A 22,958-nucleotide genomic window follows, 5' to 3' on the forward strand; every position below is an offset into this window, starting at 1 on the left:
TATTGCTGGAACATAGACACTCACTGAGTTAATAGTGTACCCACAGGATTAACAGAGCTGTGTTCTGCTCCACTGGGTTGCCTTTAAGCCCTTTGAAAGACAACAGGAAGACTTTAGGTGGTCTTGAAATATTTGATTACATTGTATCTGGTTTGTATACTGAAACTTGCCCTCCGATGTGTCAGTCAAAACGTTTATCCCACTGATATCAAGACACAGAGTCTACAGGCCTGAGGCTTGATGCTGGGAATGTAGTGTAGAGGCAGCTGGGAGGTAGACTCTGCATGCCCTGACTCTGGACCTGGATTTATGGCTTGGATGCTGTACTGCACAAAAGCAGCTATTCAGCTTTGCAACCAAGCTGCTAAGCCTGTGAAATGGCTTTATAGCATCGCATGAACTGCATGGAACAGTAACTGTTGGCACATCTGTATGCCCAGTGTAATCCCTGTCCTACAAGCCTCCTGTCCATATGGTTGTTTTGTGAGTAGTCTGTCTCTGCCAGCATGTCTTGTCTGGTGTGTGACACACCAGCTCTGCTTGAGCTTGCCCATACTCTGGATGCCACCCGAGTCAGATCACTTCCAGCTTAGGGATCTCTGTGTAGTGCTCTAAACATGTCCAGAGATGCCTATTGCAAAGTACAAATTTGCATTAGCAGGCGATTTCAATGTCTGTCTTCTAAATGTACAGCTGCTTGGATTTCTTGTTAACTGCATTACTGAAACACCATGGTCACCATTAGAGTAGGGTAAAGACCGGTGTAAAGATTTGTTATGATAGCTTCCATGAGAGGTGCAGATGGCATGTTAGATGTGTTTGCTAGGAACAAATGACGTACAAAGTCAAAGCTCTCTAGAAATACAAGAAGCCTGATGATATGATGAAAGGAGAATTAAAATGGCCATCCTAAAGTGTAATAAACATGATTTCCACACATGCACACATGGTTATTATAGGGCATTGTAGCTGCAAATTGCTATGTTAATATCTAAGTTTTATCAGGTTTTGCATCATCTAATAATTCAGTAATATTTTTGTTTCAGATATTGATGAATGCCTCCAAGACAGTGATATTTGCCTTCGAGGAAACTGCATTAATACTGATGGGTCTTACAAATGTACTTGTCCAGATGGTTTCCAGCAGATAGCGAATAGGGGATGTCAAGGTATGAAGTAGCTATGAAAAAAATATGTGGATCATTGTAATAAATGTGCAAACTTGTAAGCATAACTTGTGATAGTCACAGATCATGCTAAGATAGAGAAAATAATTTGTCAATTGTAGTGCCTTTTTTCCCCCATTTTCTATTGCTCTCTGTAAATATATGCTGAGAAACTTTTACAAGAGGCTCAAGTCTCGGGAGCAGGAAACTGGACTTTTTCTTGGCTGCTCTCTAATACACAGTTTAGACTTGAGCTGAGAGCCTGAGTTCCAGCTGTTCTATATTGAAGACCTTGTGCAACCAACAGTAAATTTGCTGTAAAAGTTCTGTGTATTCTGCGTGACTGCTTTCTAATTCAGTAAATGTTGCATTCAACATATGGAAGTGACCTCTAAGACCTTGCTTTAGCAGATAAAAGAGAATTGATCACAAGCTATAAATCAAAGCCAGCTTTCATACCACTCTATTCTCTTCACTGTATAAAGTAGTAGTATATAGGCTTCATTTTTAAGTGGATAAATAAAACAGAAAGTACTTATGAGCCAACCAAGGGGCAGACCGTATTGACAGTATTTTTAACAGAAAAATGTGAATGAATATTAGAAATCCACTTCAGGTAAGAGCAGCACACTTGAGAAAGAAAACCACCAACCCTGAGAAATAAGAACTTGCTGTAGAGGGGAATGATTCTGCTGGAGAAATAGCCAGATCAACATCAAAACAAATGGAAGAAAGGAGGAGTTGATACAATGAGTACTGACAAGTTAGAATAGCAAAGAGCTGGATGCAGTGAAAGAACAGTAAAGGGGGATCTGCAGAATTGAGCATGGTTAGACTTTTTTACTGTGCTGAGAACTTGTTAAGCTCTTACAGGATGCAATAGTGGTATTTTTATTTGTCAAGGATGGGTATCTTCAGTATATTTTCTTGTCCTGTATTTTGCACTGGACAAGGCTAGCCATATTTGTATCATAAATGATGACTTTACGTTTCAACAGTACCTTCCAAATATTTCAAGTGGCAGCTAAACCGAGACATTTTTAAATGACTGAAAGCTGGTTCTGTCAGGGTTCTGTAATAGCAAGAAAAAAAAAACCCATAACATTTTTTGAAAGTTTACCTGGAGAGATGAGATGCATGGCAAAAGATCCAGATAATAGGCCACTAGTGCTGAGTGAGCAAACAATATGCATTTCAATATATCCAGTTCTACACTGAAAAAGGAACCTCAGTCATGCTTGCAGGATAGTGATCTTCCTTCTGGGGCATGGTTACCAAGAAGGATTTGCGGGTCAGCAACAGTCAGCTGAATATGAGCATCTAGTGCAACTCTATGGCCAGTAGGACTAACACACTCCCCAGAAGACTGAAAAATCAGAATATGCAGCAGGAGTAAGCAAGGTTTGTTCACCTTTAGTTTGCACTGATGTAGCTGTTCTTGGCACATTGTTGTACACTGACATTCTGGTGCCCGCAATTCAAAATAGATGCTGAGCAGTCAGAGATGAACCCAAGAAAACTGATGGTCAGGGGAGGGGAATGGATTGAATGCTTTTAAACCGGGGTTTTTTGTTGTATGTAAAAAAGAGAGGTGACGTGATCATAGCCTTATTATGTTCAAAGGAAACAATACCTGAAAGTAGAAAGCTATTGAATTAAACTGGCAAAGTTATCACAGAATGCAGTGTCTTCAAGTTGAATCTGGACTAGACTAGGAATTAGGAACATGCGTTTTGGTAAGAAGCAAAGCCGAAAAGAGTCCAAAACATTAGAAAGGGAGCAGCTTGCTGTTTCAGATAAAATATACTCTGTTTCCCTACCATTGTTAATTTTCTTCTCTTGTCTTTTAATACATCAGTCTACCATGTGTAATCAGCTGTTTTGGCAGTTGTAAGAACCTGACAGCTTAGTCTTGAGAACAGGGTGCGTCCTAGAAGGCACTGTACTCTCCTTGTCATTGCTGATCTCCCACCTTACCTGACTTGGAGAGATTTTCAGGAAGTGTGTCACTGCTCTGCATTTACTATGAATTCAGAGAAAACTTTATACATGTAGGTGGTGTGTGAAGCACAGCGCACTGACTTTTCCCTGTGCACCTCACATAGTACCCTTCCCCAAGCTGCCTCTGTTCTTTCCACATGTGTGCCATGACTTCAGGACACTGGCCTGGAAATCTTACATGCAGGACAAAATCAGTATGTATCTAAACAAAACTCTGTAATGGGTCTTGAAATGATGGTACTGAAATCATAATTTCTCCAGTCTGTGACAATACTATCTACTGTGATGTGTTTTTATGGATGTAACAACGACCAGAATCCAAGCAACAAAAGACGCAGTTAAGAATAAGAATTCTAGTATCTATGATGATGGATGGATGAGCCACATGTGTAGGTTTCATTTGTAACTTTGTGCTTGTGGTGTTGAAAACTTCGTAATAGGTTTTTTTAAAGCAAAATACGAAAGTGCAATTACAATGTGAATGGTAATTAATGCGAAAGCAGTACCTCCTTAATGACTAAATGCAACCCTTAAGCACTGATAGCAGATTTTGTTGTTAAGAGATCGATCAGAAAGCAGTGCTTGGGTTTTAGATTCATGAGTTTGAAAAGCAATGTTTGAAAAGTGCTTTCTAAGTTAAAAAAAAAAAAAAATAAAAAGAGGTTCTTGTATAGCAAACTTTTGGGACCATTCCCACTCCCCATCAGCAAAAACAGCATTTGGCTTGAAATTATACAAAATCAGCCTACTGGGAAAGACACAAGTCCAGACCTGCTGGTAACACATGGAGCCAGATGCACAAGCTGACCAGCTTGCAACAGTCAGAAAGCAATGAGGTGAACCATCTGAGAATTGCCCTAACACAGCAGAAACGTTGGCTAGTACAGAGCTTGTACTGATACCTCACAAACCATCCTCATCTGCTCATCACCATGCAGTGATACAGTGAGAGTATGCTGCAGCAGACCATACTGATGCCTATACAGAGTTTAAGAATGATCCCAGAAGATTTGTTTACTCTGGAAAATGATCCCCATTTACATAGCTGTTTGCATAGCTGCAGCAGGTGGAATTAAAAGCTGCTTTTAAGACTAATTGAACTTAGGCTGAATATTAAGGATATGATGATTTGCAAAGCCATTTTTGTCTCTGTTTTCAGATATCAATGAATGTGAGAGATCTGACCTCTGTTCACCTCATGGGGAGTGTCTAAACACAGATGGTTCCTACCAGTGCATATGTGAGAGAGGCTTTTCTGTGTCTGCAGATGGCCGAAGATGTGAAGGTGAGGCAAGTTACAATAATGGATTCCCATTAATTTGCTGTTATTACTGGGGTGAGAAAAGCGTTCAGTTTGGGTCTGATACCCCAAACCCCCTATTAACTCTGCAGTCTGTCACTTAAGGCCCTTTTGTACTTTTTCTTGTAAATGCCTGGTGTGTTATGCTGCTGTTTGAATTCTAAGTATAACAGTAAATGTACGAAATGGGCAATGTAATGGAGTTAATGTTTGTTACAAGCTGTGTTTTACTTCTCTTGATTTCTAATAATTTTGCTATCTTAACAGTGGATTACATTTTTTTCAGCAAAGAAATTAGTGAAAAAGAATGAATACTGATCTAACGGAGGCAAAGGAGGGAATGACGTTCTGATGTTAAAATATATGAAAGCAGTAGACATCTAATAATATGAAAATCTATTCATAGATGGGAAATTATTTCTGTCTTATATTTATTCCTTCCATCCTTGCTATATATAAAATGCATGTAAAGTGAGTTTGGAACTCAGGCTGCTGACGACTTTCAGTGAGTAAGACCTTCTTGAAATGGCAGAAATGGAGTAGATAAAAATAGTAATTAGACCTTTACAGGGCTAAAGCCAGCTAATGGAATGCACATGCTTGCAAGTGGTACTGCTCTTCTACACTGAATTTAAAATAGGAGACTTGTGCTCAGTGATACCAAGAAGATAAGTGGTTTTCTGTAGTCAGTGATGCTAGCAGAATACAAAAATTCCCCTAATTTACTTTCTAATTCCCCTAATTTACATTCTGGATGATGAATGGCTGTTCTTACGGATGAGAGGGCTGCTCAAGACAAGAAGCCTGGTGGGAAAAGTTCAGAAGGGGAAAAAAATTATGCTAGTACGGCAGGACGCATGCAGAGGAGAAGTAGTGAGCAGATGATAGCTCAGTGTTACAACCTACAGATAGTGGATCCCAAGCATCCAAGAAATAAGCAAGCTGTTCTCTATCCCAAATTATAGGCCAACAGATCCATATGTGGTTGGTTTTCATGGGCCAGCTCTTCTTATAGTTCACTTAGGGATAGTGAAAAGGTTCTTCCTTCAGCAATGGCGGTGTAAACTTCTGACTGTTGCATCTACTCCCCCTACTTTTACAATAGGATAATAAGCATTATGGCATTATTATTTGAGCTGGCATATAACCTGTTACATAGTTAGTAACATAATAGCTAATGAAATGAAGTATACTAGTGGCAGGAGTACTGTTATGCTGATGTAAGGGAATAAGTGCTGTATATTTAGATATAGCATGACATCAAACACACTATTTGTGGTTTAGTTATTATTGATAACCAGAAAGAATCCTGCAGTATTTTTAGTGCTTTTTCTTCTCTAAATATTTACTTTATTTTGTAATCATGGCGTAAGTTGAAAGAGACACTCTCTTACTGCCAAGACAAAAGCTTGGTCAAGTAGGCTAAAGAGAGTAAATCTGAATAACTCCAGTGATTGATGGACAAGGCAGTATTTTGTGATTTCAAGGAATGAGGATAATTCCAAAGCATTTTAAAGGACTCTTGGCAGCATGTATATACTTCACCCAGTGTTTAGGAAGGATATGGTCAAATATCCTCAGTTTCTCCACAAGAAAAGTAGCAGCAGGTGTTTTGCCTCACTGCTGAGCATAGCTAAAAAAAAAGTGGTCAGAGAAGAATGCAGCCTGCTCTTAGTAGAAACCAAACACTTTATTCCAAACCGATGTTGTAAGAACACTTATTAACTCCATGAAATCAAACTTTCAGAAATTAAAAAAGGCAGAACTGAATAGAAACACAACTTAAAAAAAAAGTCAGTGGCATCTAATTTTAAGGGACGTACCAGAAAAAATGAGCCCCTCTGCCTGGGTAAAGTAGCACAGTTCCAAGGAAAGGGTTACCATCACATATGATGGAGTACAAAGTTAATCTCCATATCTCCATTAGGACAAAAAACCCAAACTTTTACTAAATAGAAAAAGATGAAATCACAAGATCTTATTTCCAGAACTGTGAATAGTTTTGGAACTTTTTAATGAAAAATAAAACAACAAGTACAAAACCAGTTGAGCATGCTTCACAAGTAATCAGTGGTGTGTATGGAATAGAGATCAGACTTTATATTCAGTACTTGGAAAAGTATTTTAATAACTTGGCGAAGCAAGGGTACTTCCAGTCTTCTGAAGCAGCAGCACTCCTTTCCTACCACAGTTAGTTTCTCCATTCTGTCATTTAAATAAAAACAATTCTAGAGCTGAAAAAAATCATTTTGAGGGAACACCAGTGGCATCAGTGTTAGTATTTGTAGTGGTGTCTGCTTTGTGTGAAAGGCAAGATGAAACAAAAGGATCAGAAGCAAAAGGAGCGTATGACATTCCAGGTACTGAGAAAGGATGTGGCTTCCAGCCGCAGGAGCTACTATTCTTTACATTGGGTGCCTCTGTGAATTTACTTCTAGTTAAGTGAGTGAGATTAACTGTTTATACCATCAGAGAAAGAACCCCAGGAAATTTTGCTAGATTCACACGCCTCTCTGTACCTGGGGAGCAAATTTTCCATATTTCCAGACTTGTATGAGTTTGACTCATTTTTTGAAAAGTCAGAAACAACAGCAGTATAGAACATTTCAGAACCCCTCTGGTATGGAAGAGTTTTGTGTCCATTGGCCAAAGTAAACAGAAGACAAGTGGAGACTTGTCTTCTTCCAAGGTGTAGACAAACATTTGTTGTGGCGGTGACATTCCACTGCCACCTGACCCCAGGCTCAGCAATTTGGCTGCACCAGGCTCTCTGAACAGGAGGTTCTTGGAGCACTCCCTTGCTCCCTGTTGAGCTCTCTGGGGTTCCTGTAAAGGCAGCATTTTACCCAGTTGGCTGCTAGTCAACTGCGTTGGCAAAAACTCAAGTTCTCTGGTGCTTAAGTCAGTACCCTGCCCCAAGCACCTCTTCTGTCTGCATGTCCAATCCCATATGTGTCTCAGTGGCTCTTTCACTTTTCCCTTTCTGCTCCAAGCCCCAGGCTTCACTGCCTGCCTCAACAGGTATGCCAAAAAACCTTACACATCCCACCAGAGCTCTCCAACATCTGCTTCTTCCTTTCCCCTCACTTACTGTTTTGTATCCTGCCATCCTATATTTGTCCGCTGAATAACTCACACGTCTGAGCCTTTTGGATGCTTGCATGGAGCATTTACAGATCATTCTGTGATCAAAGAGTAATTTACAAATCTGTTCACAAAGATGCAACATTGTCCATTGCTTAAGATGCCTGGATACCTAAGTAGTCTGAAAACTGGGGACACAAAGAGCAGAGCTGTGAACAGTGCGTAACTGTTAACTCTGCCACCACAGGCATTTCAAGATAATAGACGTTTGCTGTAATTGCATGTCACAACCATAATTTGGCTGTATATAGGGAAGATAAGGCAGCTGTAGGAAAAGGGTATGGTAAATCTAGGACTCCTTTTGGGGCCGAGTATTATCTGTCACATGGAGTAGATTTTATGCAGTAGACACCTTCACAGCTTCATCAAATCTCTGGTTAAATGCATAAGTAAGAAAGCTCAGGATCCTGCCAAACCTAGATTCAAATACTCATCTCCAGTGGCCCCTGGCTACCTTCTTATTTCCCAGTCAATCACAGACTTCACCTGCCTTCTTACAGTTGGCGATAGAGATGTTTTAGGGCATCAAATATGACTTATCTGGATGCTGGCTAGGGAAGTAAGAACACAAAGGGAAAAACAAGAATCTCTTTTCTTACCCACATCACAGTTATGTTGGAATGACCATCCAGCATTATTGCCTCTAGATGGCCAAAGTCTTTATTCAAATACATATTTCTCTAATTTTCTCATTATGTGATTTTTATGTATGGATGTTATGGGCAGCCCTGGAAGTCTCAGAATCAGACCTCTGTTCCCCTAAGCACTTTACAGAACTGTCCTAGAAAACAATTCCTCTTCCAGACACTTTGCCATAGAAGTAGATTTCAATGAGATTTAAATCACACCTGAGGTTCATCTTGTTCAGGCTGGCAGAAAACAGGAACACAGTGTTGAGCTTGAGCACACACGTGTTTTGCCTTTCTTTAGAACCTGATGTTGTTAGATCAAAGGAGTTTTGATTAAAGCAGACAGCACTGAGTCACGGATTCTAAACCAGGTTCTAATTACAGAGAACTGCTTTAGTCACTGTATAGACGCAGGACATATTAGTTTCATATTTAGTTTTTCTCCATATAGCAAGAGAATTGCTGATTACAAGCCTCTTGCTTTACAGGGTGATTAAAGAAACAAATGCCCTTTCCGGCTGTAAAACAGGAGTCCTTTGCGCGAGCTGTCTAGACAAGGGAAAATATTTGCTGCTTGAACCTTCTCTGCAATTTCTCATACACTGAAAGATCCAGTCATGCTCATTCAGACTGTGTACTTTTTCAAAACAAAACTATCTTCTGTGGTTATATTATATACTAAATTAGGACACTTGCTGCAATCACAAGTTTTGTTTCTCCAGCTTTTTAGTCGATGACCTTACTTTACCTTTGCAGAACCAGCTGCATGATACATTCCCCTATCTGTTTCCTTTAACATTTAGCTACTAAGGAAGAGAAATACTGTAATTTAGGTAATTCTGAAATCCCTAGTTGTAGTTCCTTATGTCTAGGCTTTTAACAGAGTAACTGGCTCATGGCTCAGGAACCTTTGTTATTGAACTATAGTTGGGCACTGAAAATACAAACACTGTATTATTGCCTGTTGTCTTAAATTCCTGTCTGTCAATCCACCACCGTTTACTCATTTTGAATTACTTAACTTTTCTTAACTCCTATTCAGGGAACAAGAGATAGAGTATTCTTATTTTTTGACCAGATGTGCGAAACTCTGAGGATCACAAGATTAAACATTAAAATAAGATACATTACACAGGTATAGTGCATAGCAGCAAGATGTTGTGGGTAGTCTCTTCTGGCCTACCTGTACTGGATTCTGAGTTGTTCGGACCCCAACCACAACACATAGGAAAAGCTGGTTGTCAAGACTCCTAAAAAGCTTCTCCCTGAGGCAGGCAGAGAATACATGGAATAATTTGAGCACTGGGGGAGCAAGAGGGCAGCACAACAGGTAACCTGTGTGGATGGTAGTGACATGCTGCTCATATTTGGTTAGCATGGGGACCTGTTGACCACATGGTTTAAAGAGCAAGAATTCCCTTTCAGCTGAGCATAAGACACAATTTAAAAGTAAAAATGCCCGGGCTTGGTGAGCACTGTCAGGAGAAGAACGAGGTGCGTCATTGCTGACTTTTCTTGGCCTTTGAGACAGCTGTGAAAGGCTGGAGGAGCAGACAGGACTATGTTTGAGCCCTACTCTCAGCTTTCAGAACGACACCAAGCAGCAGCGCTGCTCCCCTGTTCAAAGAAGCTGTCTCTGGCACTGCAGGACTCAGTCCCACCAGCTCTTCAGTTCAGTGAGTACCTAAGGCCTTTGCTGGAGGAAGAATAATGGTAGGCTCCATCACACGAAAGTCTGCTCTAATGTGCAGAATCAATGGTAGTAGCTAGTACCCAGATAAATCAAAAGCTAATCACTTTATTCACCATTTAAAATGAAGATTACCCCTGAGTCACAGTACAGAAGGCAATTCCAGACAGCAACCTTACTTAACAGTCGTAATAGTTTCTAGGGAAGAAATATAGCAGTAATTTCTCTGCTTCAAACTGCAGAGGAATTTAGAAGGCAGAAGGTACTAATTCTGCTATCCTGGCAGGTCCCCAGTTTCAGTTAATTTTCTTCTTCCTGAAAAATACAGCGTGACATCTTTAATGACTACAGATGGTCATGGCCTTGGGTTTAGGTCTTACCTGGAGTAAAGATAAAAATAATACATTTCTAGCACTTATAATACACTTAGAGGTGTATTATAACTTACAGGATCTGCCTTACAGGCAGAACTTACAGATTCTGCCACAAGCAGCTCTGCTTCATTATAGGGTGATGGGCAGTTGAGTCAAAGAACAGACTTACTCAAGCAAATGACTCTTATTTGTAAGGCCAGCAAACCACAAATGGGAACTACAAATGAAAGGACCGGTAGAGAAAGCATGTGGGCACTTAATTGCTTTGCCTGTCCGAGTAAGACTATTCATCTGTGTAAATTTACAAGATTAAAGCCAAAAGGCACAGTGCACAGAGAATCACCACCCAAACACGCACCCTGAAATTCTCTTCTGTGCTGAGAGCCAGAATGAGATGTGTGCACGATGAAATCTTCTGCACAGCAGATGCAACCATACCCTTGATTTCTTCTGGCAGGCACAGGGGTCCAGTTTCACACATGTTGTTGACTGTATAATGCTACACTGGCAGAATCTGTAAGGCAGTCAGAGAGATGGTCGTATTTAACCTATGTCTTATTCTGGTATGTAACATCGTGGCATAATTGGCAGGTTTGGTGAAACAGATGGGAGACAGTTGACCAAGACCATTGCCTGAAGCAAGATATTTCCTACAGAGTTAACATTGAAACAATTTCTTAAATTGTATGTGTGCTCACATTAAATTTTTGTCTCATCCTTTGTGGTTTCCTTCACAGTGTACACAGAGCTATCACTGCATCTGTTTGCAAAAATGGCCCATCTGTTGTTTTTCTGCCCTCTTCATGAGTGTCTGCCCCTGACTGTCACACAGCTTGTCTGATGTTATAATTCTTCCTTGCAGATGTTGATGAATGTGCAAACGGCACAATATGTGGCAGTCATGGGTTCTGTGAAAATATGGATGGCTCCTACCGCTGCCTCTGTTACCAAGGGTATCAGGACCCACAGGATGGGCAAGGGTGTACAGGTGAGTTATTAGGTGCAAGCAGTCATTCCTGCAAGGTACTAGTGAGCCAAGTGGCATATGAGCAAAATGCATTTCTTCACAAGAACATTTTTGGTTTACATCATTTTTTATTGAAATTGTACCACTTTACTAGTAAAGTAAGGTTGAGTGGTTGAGCTCTGCTTTACTCACTGAACTTTGTACTGGATGGAAACTTAAGTACATATCCGTTCAATGAGACTTTGTTATTACGATTGAATGGAAACCAACAGCAAATAAGGCCAGCCACACATTTTATCTCTTAAAAAAAAAAAAACACCACAAGTAACTCCACTATTTCTGCACCTCAGGACCATTCACAAATATAAACCATACTAGACTGAATTGAATACATTAGCTTATTTAAATGCAACATCTGTTTAGTCCCTTAGCTGAATAACCAGAACTCTGTACTACCCCCTGCAGGAAATAGTGTCTGGCATGTGGTACAGCCAGTGGGAGTCAGCTGGCACACCTCCCTAGGTACATCGTATTTGAACACATCTTAAGATTGGATTTGAGCTCCAAGAAAGATACCTATCACCATGAAAAATGTGAGATTTCTGTAGAGGTGTAAATACTGCACATTTCTCTTGAGTAATGGATTTCCAGATCTGTTGTTAACAGCGATGGTTGGACCTGAGACCCATCTGAGGCAGCACAAGTTTCTAATAAAAAATTAATACCAGATCAAGGAAAGGTATTCATTAAACAATTTCTCCAAACCAGACTCAAGATGAAACACATTTGCCAGGAACAGAGACCTAAACAGAATACTGAGCAGAGGGGAGTTTGAAGTTTTACAGAAGTGTTTGTATGTGTTTTCTAATATATTAAATAGTTTTATTACAAAATTCTTTATGCCATTTGGCACTTAATTTGCAACATACCAATGCGTATCTTTGCATACATTGACTTTCAATGGGTGAAAACAGATAAAGAAACAAAACAGAATCAAAATCTTGTGTAAAACTAAATTCAGTTTTGAGTTGCAGAACTGATTCTGCACCATAAAATAATGTTGCAGAACTGATTCTGCACCATAAAATAATGTGGGGGTTTTATCATATGCGCAATATAATATAAAATAGTCCTAATTTTTTATGCCAGTTATCTAGCAAAATAATTTTAAGAGAAGGTAAGTCTCTTTATTTCCAGGCAACATTCCCCAAATTCCTTATAACAGGAATCCAGCAAAAAAATAAACAAAAATCTAACTACATTTTAGAAGTGCTGAGCAAACCACATGTTAAAATGCATATTTAAGTAAAAATACACAAAATCACCATTCAGTCATATGACTAGACTTTCATTCTTGCTGGATAAGAGGTTAAAAGGATAAAACATTGCCTCACAAGTTACACTTCAGACACCACTCGTTTATAGAAATTTTTGAATTCTAATACACAGATTAGGATTTTTAGGGTCTGTCATTAAATAGAAAAGTAGATTTTCAGACGTAAATTTTAGCAACTGAAAAGAGAGTAAAGTTGCGTGAACCTGACAGTATTTGGTAACCCTTGTTTAAACAGCAGACAGCTCTCTCATCAATCAAAAAAGCATTTCATGTTAGACTAGTTAGCAGGCATACAGAATCCAAGTTAAAAATACGCAGGGTTTTGGGGGAGAGGAAATGTGCTGTGTTCAAAACCTGGGAAACCTGGTGGGTTCCAGAGCAGCTTGTGAGGTTGTGCATACCAGAGGCAGGGGGTGGGGATGGTGGGGAGCTGAGGAATTCACTGTGCAGTGAATGTTCATGAGCAAAATGGAATTTTGAGGAGAAAAGGGAATTCTCATTTCATACTGAAGTCTGAATTGCAACAAAACCTACTCATTTTGCTCTTTGAGTTCAGTGGAAGTTTGATAATAAAATAAGTTAAGAAAACAAAGGAAATTAGTCTAAATCTTAAATTCCAAGAAAAGGGTACTAAGAAAAGCAAGTATTTAAAACTTAGAAAGAAACCTTTAAAAAAAACTGAAAAAAAATTAAAGTGTTCTGGTCTACAAGCAGCACCTAATCAGCACCAATAGTGTATAAACTATACTGTGGCTTTCAGGGGCCTTATTTCAGAGGACTGATAACTTGTTTATGAATCCACTTAGGTATTAGTGAGTTTTTAATCCTTTTCCAGAGATCGTATCTGTAATCTGGCAGACAATATTGGCACAGATACAGCAGATAAAAGAACAAACTGTCAGTAATGGGTCTGAATTGATTTATGGTTTGGATTTTTCCCCCAGATGTGAATGAATGTGAAATGCTGAGTGGAGTATGTGGCGAAGCCCTCTGTGAAAATGTGGATGGTTCTTTCCTGTGCCTGTGCTCTGATGAAAACCAGGAATATGATCCAATGACCGGACAGTGTCGCTTCCGTACCTCACCAGGTAAAATGCCAGTGGATTTTTGCATGCTTGGCACGATTTCCACTGCATATGTAACAATGGGAAGTTAAAGTTGGTTTAAATGCTGGTGTTGCTTTAACTGAAACAGAAAAATTTGTCTTCTTGAAAGTGTGTGCATGAGAAGAGGGGTTTCTAGCATGGAATATGCTATCAGTGAATCATTAGCAGTGAAAATACAGCAGAAACGCCTTTTAAATCTGATATGTCAAGAGACTTGGCAGTAATAATGAACAGTTACAGCAGTTAAGAATAAACAATCTCTTATTTGCTGTACTATAACAATGAAACATGATACAGAATCAAGTCTGTGGCCTTAGTGATCTTATTTTTGGTTCAGATTTTCACAAATATCCACTAGTACACTTGGACAATGTTTAATGGAGCCTACGATTAACAGCAAAATTTGCATATCCCAGTCATCTCTTAGCTTTATCTAGTACTAACATAAATCCTCAGAAAAGGTAGTTGGGAAAGCAAAAATAAAGAACACTGAATTGTTGTCAGTCTCTCTGAGGGCCTTTTTGAGTGCCCTTGCCTAGTTTGCTCCATTTTTTGTCCTGTTTTTCCTAGTAGTCCATTGTACTGCATTTGTGAGCTTTTGTCATCAGGTATTTTGGGTATTGCAAATACTACTGGAAATATGCATATTAAAAATGAGTTTAGAACTCCTAAAGTTGTCTCCACATTTCTATGCTGATCCAGTTTGGAGAAAGGAACAAGCCCACAGTAAGGAGCAACAGTGTACAAGAAATGAAGGGATTTACTTGCACAACTTTTTTCCCCTCCAGAATGCAAATCTTGGTATTTTTCTTATTTTGTATTTACACTGCAGGCTGATCTAGCTTCTGGAAAGCTTTAAAATAACTGGCTTTAGTGCCAGGATGCAGATTCTACAGCTTATGAGGCTGTGTCTATTTTCTCCTATCACTCATGGTCTTTCAGACGTCGAAACAAGGTTGAAATATCTGTGACCTGACTGCAACAAGTATTTAGATCACTGAATGTAGCACTCAGCAGCTCTCAAGAAGTTGCCTGTGAAATATCATTAACAGCTGATTGACAAACTGAAACCTTTGTGAAATCTTGTGAGAAAGATTAAGGCTTCCAGGAGCTTGTTTTATGAAGGAGGAATGAAAAAAGTTAAGATGGGTGAGGCAGCAGAGCAATGCCCAGTGATACTGCCTGCATTCGGGTTTGCATGCTAAAATTCTGCAGTACCTTTCCACCATGAAGCAGATTAGCTTAAATATCCACTGATGACAACTGAAGTAGCAGCATTTAAAATTCTTCCATGAATTTATGGAAGAAGAGTATATAAATTATCAAGACTTGCAGGAGATGAGAATGCCATCTTCGTGTTGGTGCTGTGAGTAGCTAGTACTTGGGAGAATTTAGCTACTTGTTGAAACAAAACCAAGCTAAAGAAATTACCAGAGGACCTGAGCCCACGTAAAAAGAAGTCAAGTCTGAGGAGGATTCAAGGACATACCCAAACATTACTGTGGGGAAGAAGGGGATGAAAAACCCAGTCTGACTGAGATTGTACTGTCAACAGATGAATACTGTCAGTACTAAGTCCATTTTGTCATCAGCGGTAAACAGCTTTACTGTTACCAGTTTGGAAAGAAGCCATTCTTCTTTCCCCTCCAGCCTTCATTGGGCTCTAATAGATCATGTGTTTCATCTTTGTCTCTTCTCTAGTAAGATCACTGAGGAAGAATATAAATCATAGGAGACCAGAAGACATGCAAATTGGGACCCAGTGAGATGTACTTTACCCCATGTGCTCTTTAAAGACAATAAAAGTGGCAGTACTAGGAATAGAGATAATACTGTTTATTTTACTTCCAAAGGAGGAGGAAAGTACTGTTGTTAGGTCTTCTTTAGGATTCTTGCTTTCCTGTACATCCTGCAGCTTTGCTGGTTTTTTTTTCCTCTTGTCAGTTGGCTTCTGTTTCTCAAGACCTCAGAGACTGACCAGTCAAGTGGTGACAGTGCCCCATGTACCACTGGATTTGATGTTTCAGGAGCTGACAGTGGTCACTTCATTATTCGACATCTGCTCACTGTACTTATTCCTATTTTGTGCTGGGAACCAATGGCCCTTCTGCAGCTGAAGAACATAACCAGTCTTCTCCATTTATAAGCGACAAAAGCCCCATGTGCTCATGGCAGGATGTGCAAGAAACAACTATGTTGGTTTGCCCAGCAATGAGTACTTCAGCCTCCCCCAAAACCAGCTGCAGCATGATCATATAGGAATAGCATGTTATCTCCCTGCAAAGTAGCCTCCCTGGAGTAGCCAAATTGCCTAGTTTTGACAAGCACATGCTCAAGTCAGGAGTGGTGCTTCGAGAGCACCTACAGGACATGTGGACATCATCAGCCAGCATTAGCTTGTATCATGCCTACTTTCAGAAAGGAAGAATTTAATCTGCATTAGCCTGTTGCAGATATCTATAGTTCAGTGGTTTACTCAGTTTTTGTTTACTTCTCATTTTGTATTTTTGTGCATAAAGAAACATTCATCCACCTTGTATCAAGTGCAAATAGGTGAAGATTGTTCAAAAGTTACTATAACTTAGGAACATTTTTGCAAGTGGTTAAAGGCTGTTAGCTTTGTGGAATGCAGTGTGTTCACACTTTTCCCTACTGGCCATCTTGAGACTTCCTTCTATTTAGATTTCACTTGGTGAAAATTCATCTATTATTAGCTGTGTCCTGAAACAATCCTCTCAGTGCATGTATCAGGAATTCTAGCCCATGTTGTCACGTTCCAGTAACAAACAAAAAACAGTGCAAGGTCCGATTGTCTTATTCCCCTCCTCTCTGCCCTGCCATTCATAAAATGTAGCAAGCACTTCAGAAGGAAGAGAAGGTAAAAGAAGAAAGAACTCTGTTGTATTAGATGAAACTTTGCTGTTACACATCTTTGTATCTAAGAGAGAAAAAAAACCGCATGCTTTGGGTTAAAGTCTTCTCATTTATTCTTTTAACAAGATATATAAAGCCACTCATGATGAATTTCTAGCAAGTACCAAGCTGAATGCAGTTTGAGTAATAATCCTTATTAACCTGGTTTTCATTCTTTCTACATAAGAGAAAATGCATGCTCTAGCATGCATCTAAATTATTAACATATACTCATGTATTACTAATATATCTCATTGCATTGAATCCAGAAGCTAAAAGGATAGTATACATTTGAGGACTATAATAGGTATGATTTAAGCTCAGCCAATAAACAGAATTCTAGTGAGAGAACTCCACACCAAGGTACCAGGGCCCACTTAAGTACCTACAGCTAATTTAGATGTTGTTTTCTCCTGGTTACATGAAATGTGGCCAGTTACTTATGGCAAGATATTTAACAGTATGTACTAGGATTTTCATGTAAAAATGACAGTCTTGCTGTCCAAGCATGACATTCTCTCCTAGAGCGAGTTGTATTAAAACACAATCCAACCCTCCTGCATCTAACCAACCACCAGCATCAAAAAAAAAAAAATGAGGCTGCCAAGTAACAGTTTATAAATCTGATCCAAAACCTTCCTCAAGGCTAGAAATTTGGAGCCTGAGTACAAATTTTGAATTTCCTAAACTTTAAGGGCTTTCTAAATACTAAGACTTTAAAGCAAATTCTTCATGTTTGTTGGGGGTGGGGGGATTAATAGCAATACGTGCATGGCTTTCTAAAGTAAATAATCTGACTTTCAGTTATCTATGAACATAGTCTTAGATATATTTTTAAATATGCATCTCTGAACTGTATATATGCACATACATGAATATACATTGCACACACAAATGTGTGAGGTGTTGCAGCTGGCCACATGTGGAGCCAATTGAGAAATCTAAACAAGTACAGCCTGCTGACAGGCACCTACCAATCTATTTTTACTGGTTTATTGAAAATCAGGTTCTCAAAGTGTGTGTTACTCAAGCTGTTTGCTCAGAGTCACTGAAGTCTTCGCTGAGGATTTAGAAGTCATGAATTTGTAATGATGATTTTTCACTTTAGCAACCTCCTTACTGATTCCACCTATGAATAAGAGGAATTGGTACTCAGCTGTAGTATGTAAGATCCCATCAGTTCTATATGTTCCGGGTTCTTTTCACATCACAGGGTGCTGTTTAGGCAAATATTTAAGTGTATGCTGAAGTCTAAGCATATGCTAACATCCTGATTATTCACTGAATCCAATATTAATTTTTCTATCAAACACATGCTGAAGCATGTGGTCGGATCAAGGTTACTCTAAGGTATATAAATCTATTTCTATTAAATACTTCAGTGTTCAATCTACCAGCAACAGTGCTGAAGCTCTTTTACAGGCTCTTAATAGAACAGTCATATCAACAACCTGATAAAATTATGTTCCTTTACCAACGTGCCTTAGGTAGAGAGATATTTAACATTTGCTAGCAACAAAAAACCTGAAACAACGATACCAAAGAAGTAAGTATCCATTTCCTATCGTATTTTGTCAACACACCTAGTGAAACCACTTTCAAACCCAACCTGTTTACTAAATGGTTAATAACATATGAGAGAGAAATTATAAGCTTGTAGACACAGACTGGTCCTGGTTTAAAAAAAAAAAAAAAAAGAAGATTTGTGTCTCATTTGCTTTCCAAACATTCATGACGCCTGCCTGACTAACCCTCAGTCACAGCTGTGTAAACAACAGACTTTTAAGCTGATGAACAGATAATGGGAGGAGAAACCAACACATCATATGTAAAAGGGGAATAAACAATGACATGATGAGACTGTCTCCCCTTCCTCCTGCGGCAGCTTCTGGTGTTCTTTGCTCTGGTAAACAGCATGAAAACTGCCATGCTTTTTCTCCTGTTGATGATTTGGCTTTGATTCAGTTAGACAGATGGCAAATGGCCAAGGAAAATGTATAATTTGGTGGCTAAAGTACTGCTCTCTCACCTTGGAATAACAGATTTAGTTCAGTTGCATTTCTGTGATACCATAGTCTTAACAGTTCTTATTGGATAGCAGTAGATACCACAAAACCACCACGCTTTATGAAATTCAGCACACTATGGAAAACTGTAATTATCTGATAAGGGGAGAGCACAGGCTAAACTAACAAAGACGAGATAAGCAGTCAGCTGGGTGTTCCCTTTAATGTACAACTTAGTTATACTGGCTAAACAGCAAAGGAAAGTTTGCCTTGTAGGTGGCAACATTGTACTGAGTTTGAATAGAGGTATCTGCCAGCCCCTCAATCTCCCCAAACAGGAACAGTTACTTTTCTGAAGAAAACAGAAAAAAATCCAATTGTCTGTTTAGAATTAGAAGCCTAAAGAACTATTACTCACATCCATACTATTAAAGTGCAACAACAGGCAATCCATAGTGGCATTTTTAAACCTGCTTTTCTCAAAACAGGTCTAATATTTGCATGCTTATTTGCATGCTCAGTAAAGTTGTCTTGCCTCATCTGCTTGGGAGAAGGGGGGTGGGACAATCATTATCTTCAAGCTCCCACCTCACAACCATTAGTTTTTTAAGTGGATGGGATTAGAAGAAAATCCATCCTGTAACTGGCATAAAGAGGTTGAGCTTGATCTCCAGGAGACAGACGCAGAAAGATGAGGTGGTCAAGTGAACTTGGCTCTACCAGCTATACTGATACATTATATGGGCCAGCCTTAAGCTTTTTATTGAAAAGAACTGCAAGGCAAAGAGAGGTACTTTATACACCACAACTCTCTGGCTTTTACTAATCTTGTAACATTTTGAAATGCACTGTAACTCAGGCATAAAGTTTAGATTCCTGCCTGGATACAAGTATTACCTGAGAAATTTCTTATGCTTGGTATATTATGTGAAAGCCTGAGTAGCAACAAATGAAATTCCAAACAGTGGAAAATCAGCCAACATGCAGTAAATTTTAGTAGGTTTTTGTGAATTAAACATCTTTTAAGTGCTAAGCAAAATTAATTTCCCAAGATAAAAAGGAAATAAAGGAGTAACCTCAGGATTTATCTACCTTAAGTTCCTGAAGGAAGTTTTGGGTTTGTTTAGCAAATGTGAGCATTTGTGATTTTAGAACTTAGTTACTTTATAGATGGCCTATGAAAAGTTTTTCATATTGATCAAGTGTGAATAACAATTTTATGTGATAATTCCCACTTCTGAGCTTGATGAGAATTTTTGTGGAAGTGCAAGGTTAGATAGACAGAGTTCTTGGTGTATTTTAGGAGTGGATTGCTATAGAAAGGTCTTTGACTATTAATGGAGGGTTTTATTGGATCTATGGGAGAGACTATTTTGCCTCCAGTCCTTAGAAATACTGTGGAAGGACCCACTCAACTACTAAAGGCAGAAAATCTGACTTCTTAGCTGGATGCCTATTTTAAAGTAAAGCACAGAGTCAGTTAACTTGACATCTGCATTATATTCCTCTGCTTGCTGTGGATTCAGTCACTTACTTTTGCAAAAACTACAAAGGGCCTTGTATTCAAGTGTGGAAAAAGTGGGTTTTTTTTTCCCCAGAGAAATTAAAAGGGGCTGGAAATGTTCATTCTTTTGAAAATTGGGCCTTTTCAGTTTGTGCCTTAGTTCCGTTACCTGTAAAGTGAGGTTGTAATGTTTGCTAACCTTTCTGAAGAGCTTCCAAACTCATATGTGAAAAGCACTATGACAGTAGTTGGGTACTGTAGTTAGGTAGCTGTGCATGAAAGCAGGTACTTCATGCACTGCATAAGAAGTACAAATGTGAAGAGTCCCTCTCTGGCCAAGCTGGACAGCAGGTCTGAAAAAGTCAAAGGAACAACATCAACTTCCACCATTCTTCCTAAGAACAAAAGTTAAACCAAAATTTGTACTTAACCATTTTCTTCCCTGCTTGACAATGCTGCTCTTCACTGTGGTGAAAGTGATGTATTGGGGCTCTTCTGACCCTCCTGTAAAATTGATTCATTTCACACGTCATGTCACTATTTTACATGGTTTTTGGGGTTTTTTCTCACCTTTAGAATTACCAGCAGAGCCTGATGAACATGAAGATGGAAAGAAGGAGTGCTATTACAATCTGAACGATGCAAATTTCTGTGACAATGTGCTTACATCCAATGTAACCAAACAAGAATGCTGCTGTACCTTGGGTGCTGGCTGGGGTGATAACTGTGAAATCTTCCCATGCCCTGTCTTTGGAACTGGTAAGAGGAGGCCTTCTATCCCTTCACAGTCTTTTGAACCATTGTGTTTATGTTAACAGCAGAGTGCTTTGCCTTCAGAGAAGGCTTGCCCATAAAATCACACGTTCTGTAGTATTTAGTCATAACTTACCCATTGGAGATTTCCACAGTGGAAAAGTTAGCAAGTTAATAGGAATAAGTCACAGAATCATAGAATGGCTAGGGTTGGAAAGGACATTAAGATCATCTAGTTCCAACCCCCCTGCCATGGACAGGGATGTGCCACACCTAGGCCACATCGCCCAAGGCTCTGTCCAACCTGGCCTTAAACACTGCCAGGGATGGCACATTAACATACCTGGTGTAAATCCATTGCCTTCACTACAGTTACCCCAAGGATAAAACCAGCCTGTTACTGAACAGCATTATCTCAACTGATTTTAAACGAAGTTGGATTCTCGCAGAAGCTTTTTTTTAGACACTGTGGTAACATGTTAGATTTTTTTCCCACAAGCTGGGAAAGAAAGTTAAGCCTTACAATGGTTTTGAGTCTGCAGCTATTCCTTGTAATGTTGTTTTTACAGCACTACGAATTACTGATATATGACATTAGTTTTACATTTGCTACTTACTGAATAATTCAGTTAATCATGTTGTCTGCAGACTGTTGTTTAACCTCTAAATATTAAACTAGAAAAACATAACCATATGACATTTGTCACAAATATTGAAAACAGTGCTTGAAACATAAATAGCGATGGCTGAAATTCAAAATCCAGCTGGAAAAAATCACATAAGACAGAACATGTGTAAACTTTTTGAGATTAAACACTAAAGATTATTTTTCACACAAATCACAGAATAGTTAGGGTTGGAAAGGACCTTAAGATCATCTAGTTCCAACCCCCCTGCCATGAGCAGGGACAAATGTATCATCAAGTTTAATTCCTGTTTTAACTATACTTTATAATCAGTGAAACTGAAATAAAATGCGTTACAAAAAGAGCCACTGTGCCTGGATAGGCTTATTTGGTTTTGTAGTCTCCAAGACACTTTTCCTTTGTAATCCACACCATGTTCTCCTGTTGCAGTCAATTAGTGTTTTTCCTGTATAAGGACTGAAGAATGTGGACAGAGGCTTGTATCTCAGTTGGGGTATGTCTAGATTGCAGCTTGCAGTATAGGTCAGAGAGGCTCATGCTAGCTTTAATTAAGATAATTTGGCTACTGGTATTGTTATAACTGCAGTGCACCATGAAACTCAGTAAGGAGTACATTCTCCTGCCAAGGAGCAAGAGAAACTAGTTTGCATGGAGCTCTGTGATGCTGTGGGTACCCTAGCTAGGTTTTTCAAACCTAGCTCTGCAAACTGAGAGCAGGAGAAAGCCAGGCCATAGTGTCAGCATCCCCTACTTAGCTAAAAGTGTGCATGATTTCCTGGTAGATGTGAATAAGGCAAAACATCGCCTCAGATTTCTCAAAATACTCTGAAACACATATGCAACACATACATATGTAACTTTTTCTTAACAACATAATTTTTCATTTTCTCTCTCTCCTAGCTGAATTTAGTGATTTGTGTCCTGAAGGAAAAGGTTTCATTCCCACTGGAGAATCATCTTACGGGCTTCTTGCTCAGAATTACAAAGGTCAGTACTGACTTGTATTACATTTAATTATTTCAGAAGTTCTGGTAGTTGACTAGAAATGTGAGCCAGCAATGTAAACTTACTAATTCAAATTTTATTAGGTGATAAAAACAGCTCGTGATATGAAGCATTACTGAAAATCATCATCTGACAGATTGTTAAGAATGTCAATTATAGTCTTTGTAATATTCTGGTTTAATTTGTACTAAGTGCTATATACTCTGAGAGTAGGTGCTGACACCACAAACCTCAAATACTCATTTACATATGAAATACAAAACCACTTTAAATTTGTAAATAAATGTATGTGGAGTTGGGGGAAAGAAGGGAATTCTGTTAAACATTAGACATACAAGTTAGAATGGATATAAAAACTGAAGAGAAGTTCAACCATTATATTTTCATTACAAACCTTCATGAAATAGTTGAACAAAA

The 22,958-nt window shown here is 39.0% G+C and overlaps 1 protein-coding gene across 1 annotated transcript in view; it reads left to right on the forward strand.

Moving 5' to 3' along the window:
- Positions 1–22,523, forward strand: part of LTBP1 (latent transforming growth factor beta binding protein 1) — a gene marked incomplete at its 3' end in the record, with an annotated part of 105,829 nt that extends 83,306 nt beyond the window's left edge. Inside the window, exons 18-23 of the mRNA XM_010009747.1 lie at positions 1,047–1,169; positions 4,327–4,452; positions 11,167–11,292; positions 13,552–13,695; positions 20,713–20,895; positions 22,437–22,523. Coding sequence (XP_010008049.1) covers positions 1,047–1,169; positions 4,327–4,452; positions 11,167–11,292; positions 13,552–13,695; positions 20,713–20,895; positions 22,437–22,523 — 789 coding nt within the window. The remainder of the gene's footprint in view (positions 1–1,046; positions 1,170–4,326; positions 4,453–11,166; positions 11,293–13,551; positions 13,696–20,712; positions 20,896–22,436) is intronic.
- Positions 22,524–22,958: the final 435 nt, after the last annotated feature.

Source organism: Nestor notabilis, unplaced genomic scaffold, assembly GCF_000696875.1.
Source record: "Nestor notabilis isolate BGI_N333 unplaced genomic scaffold, ASM69687v1 scaffold762, whole genome shotgun sequence".
NCBI classification, from domain to species: domain Eukaryota; kingdom Metazoa; phylum Chordata; class Aves; order Psittaciformes; family Psittacidae; genus Nestor; species Nestor notabilis.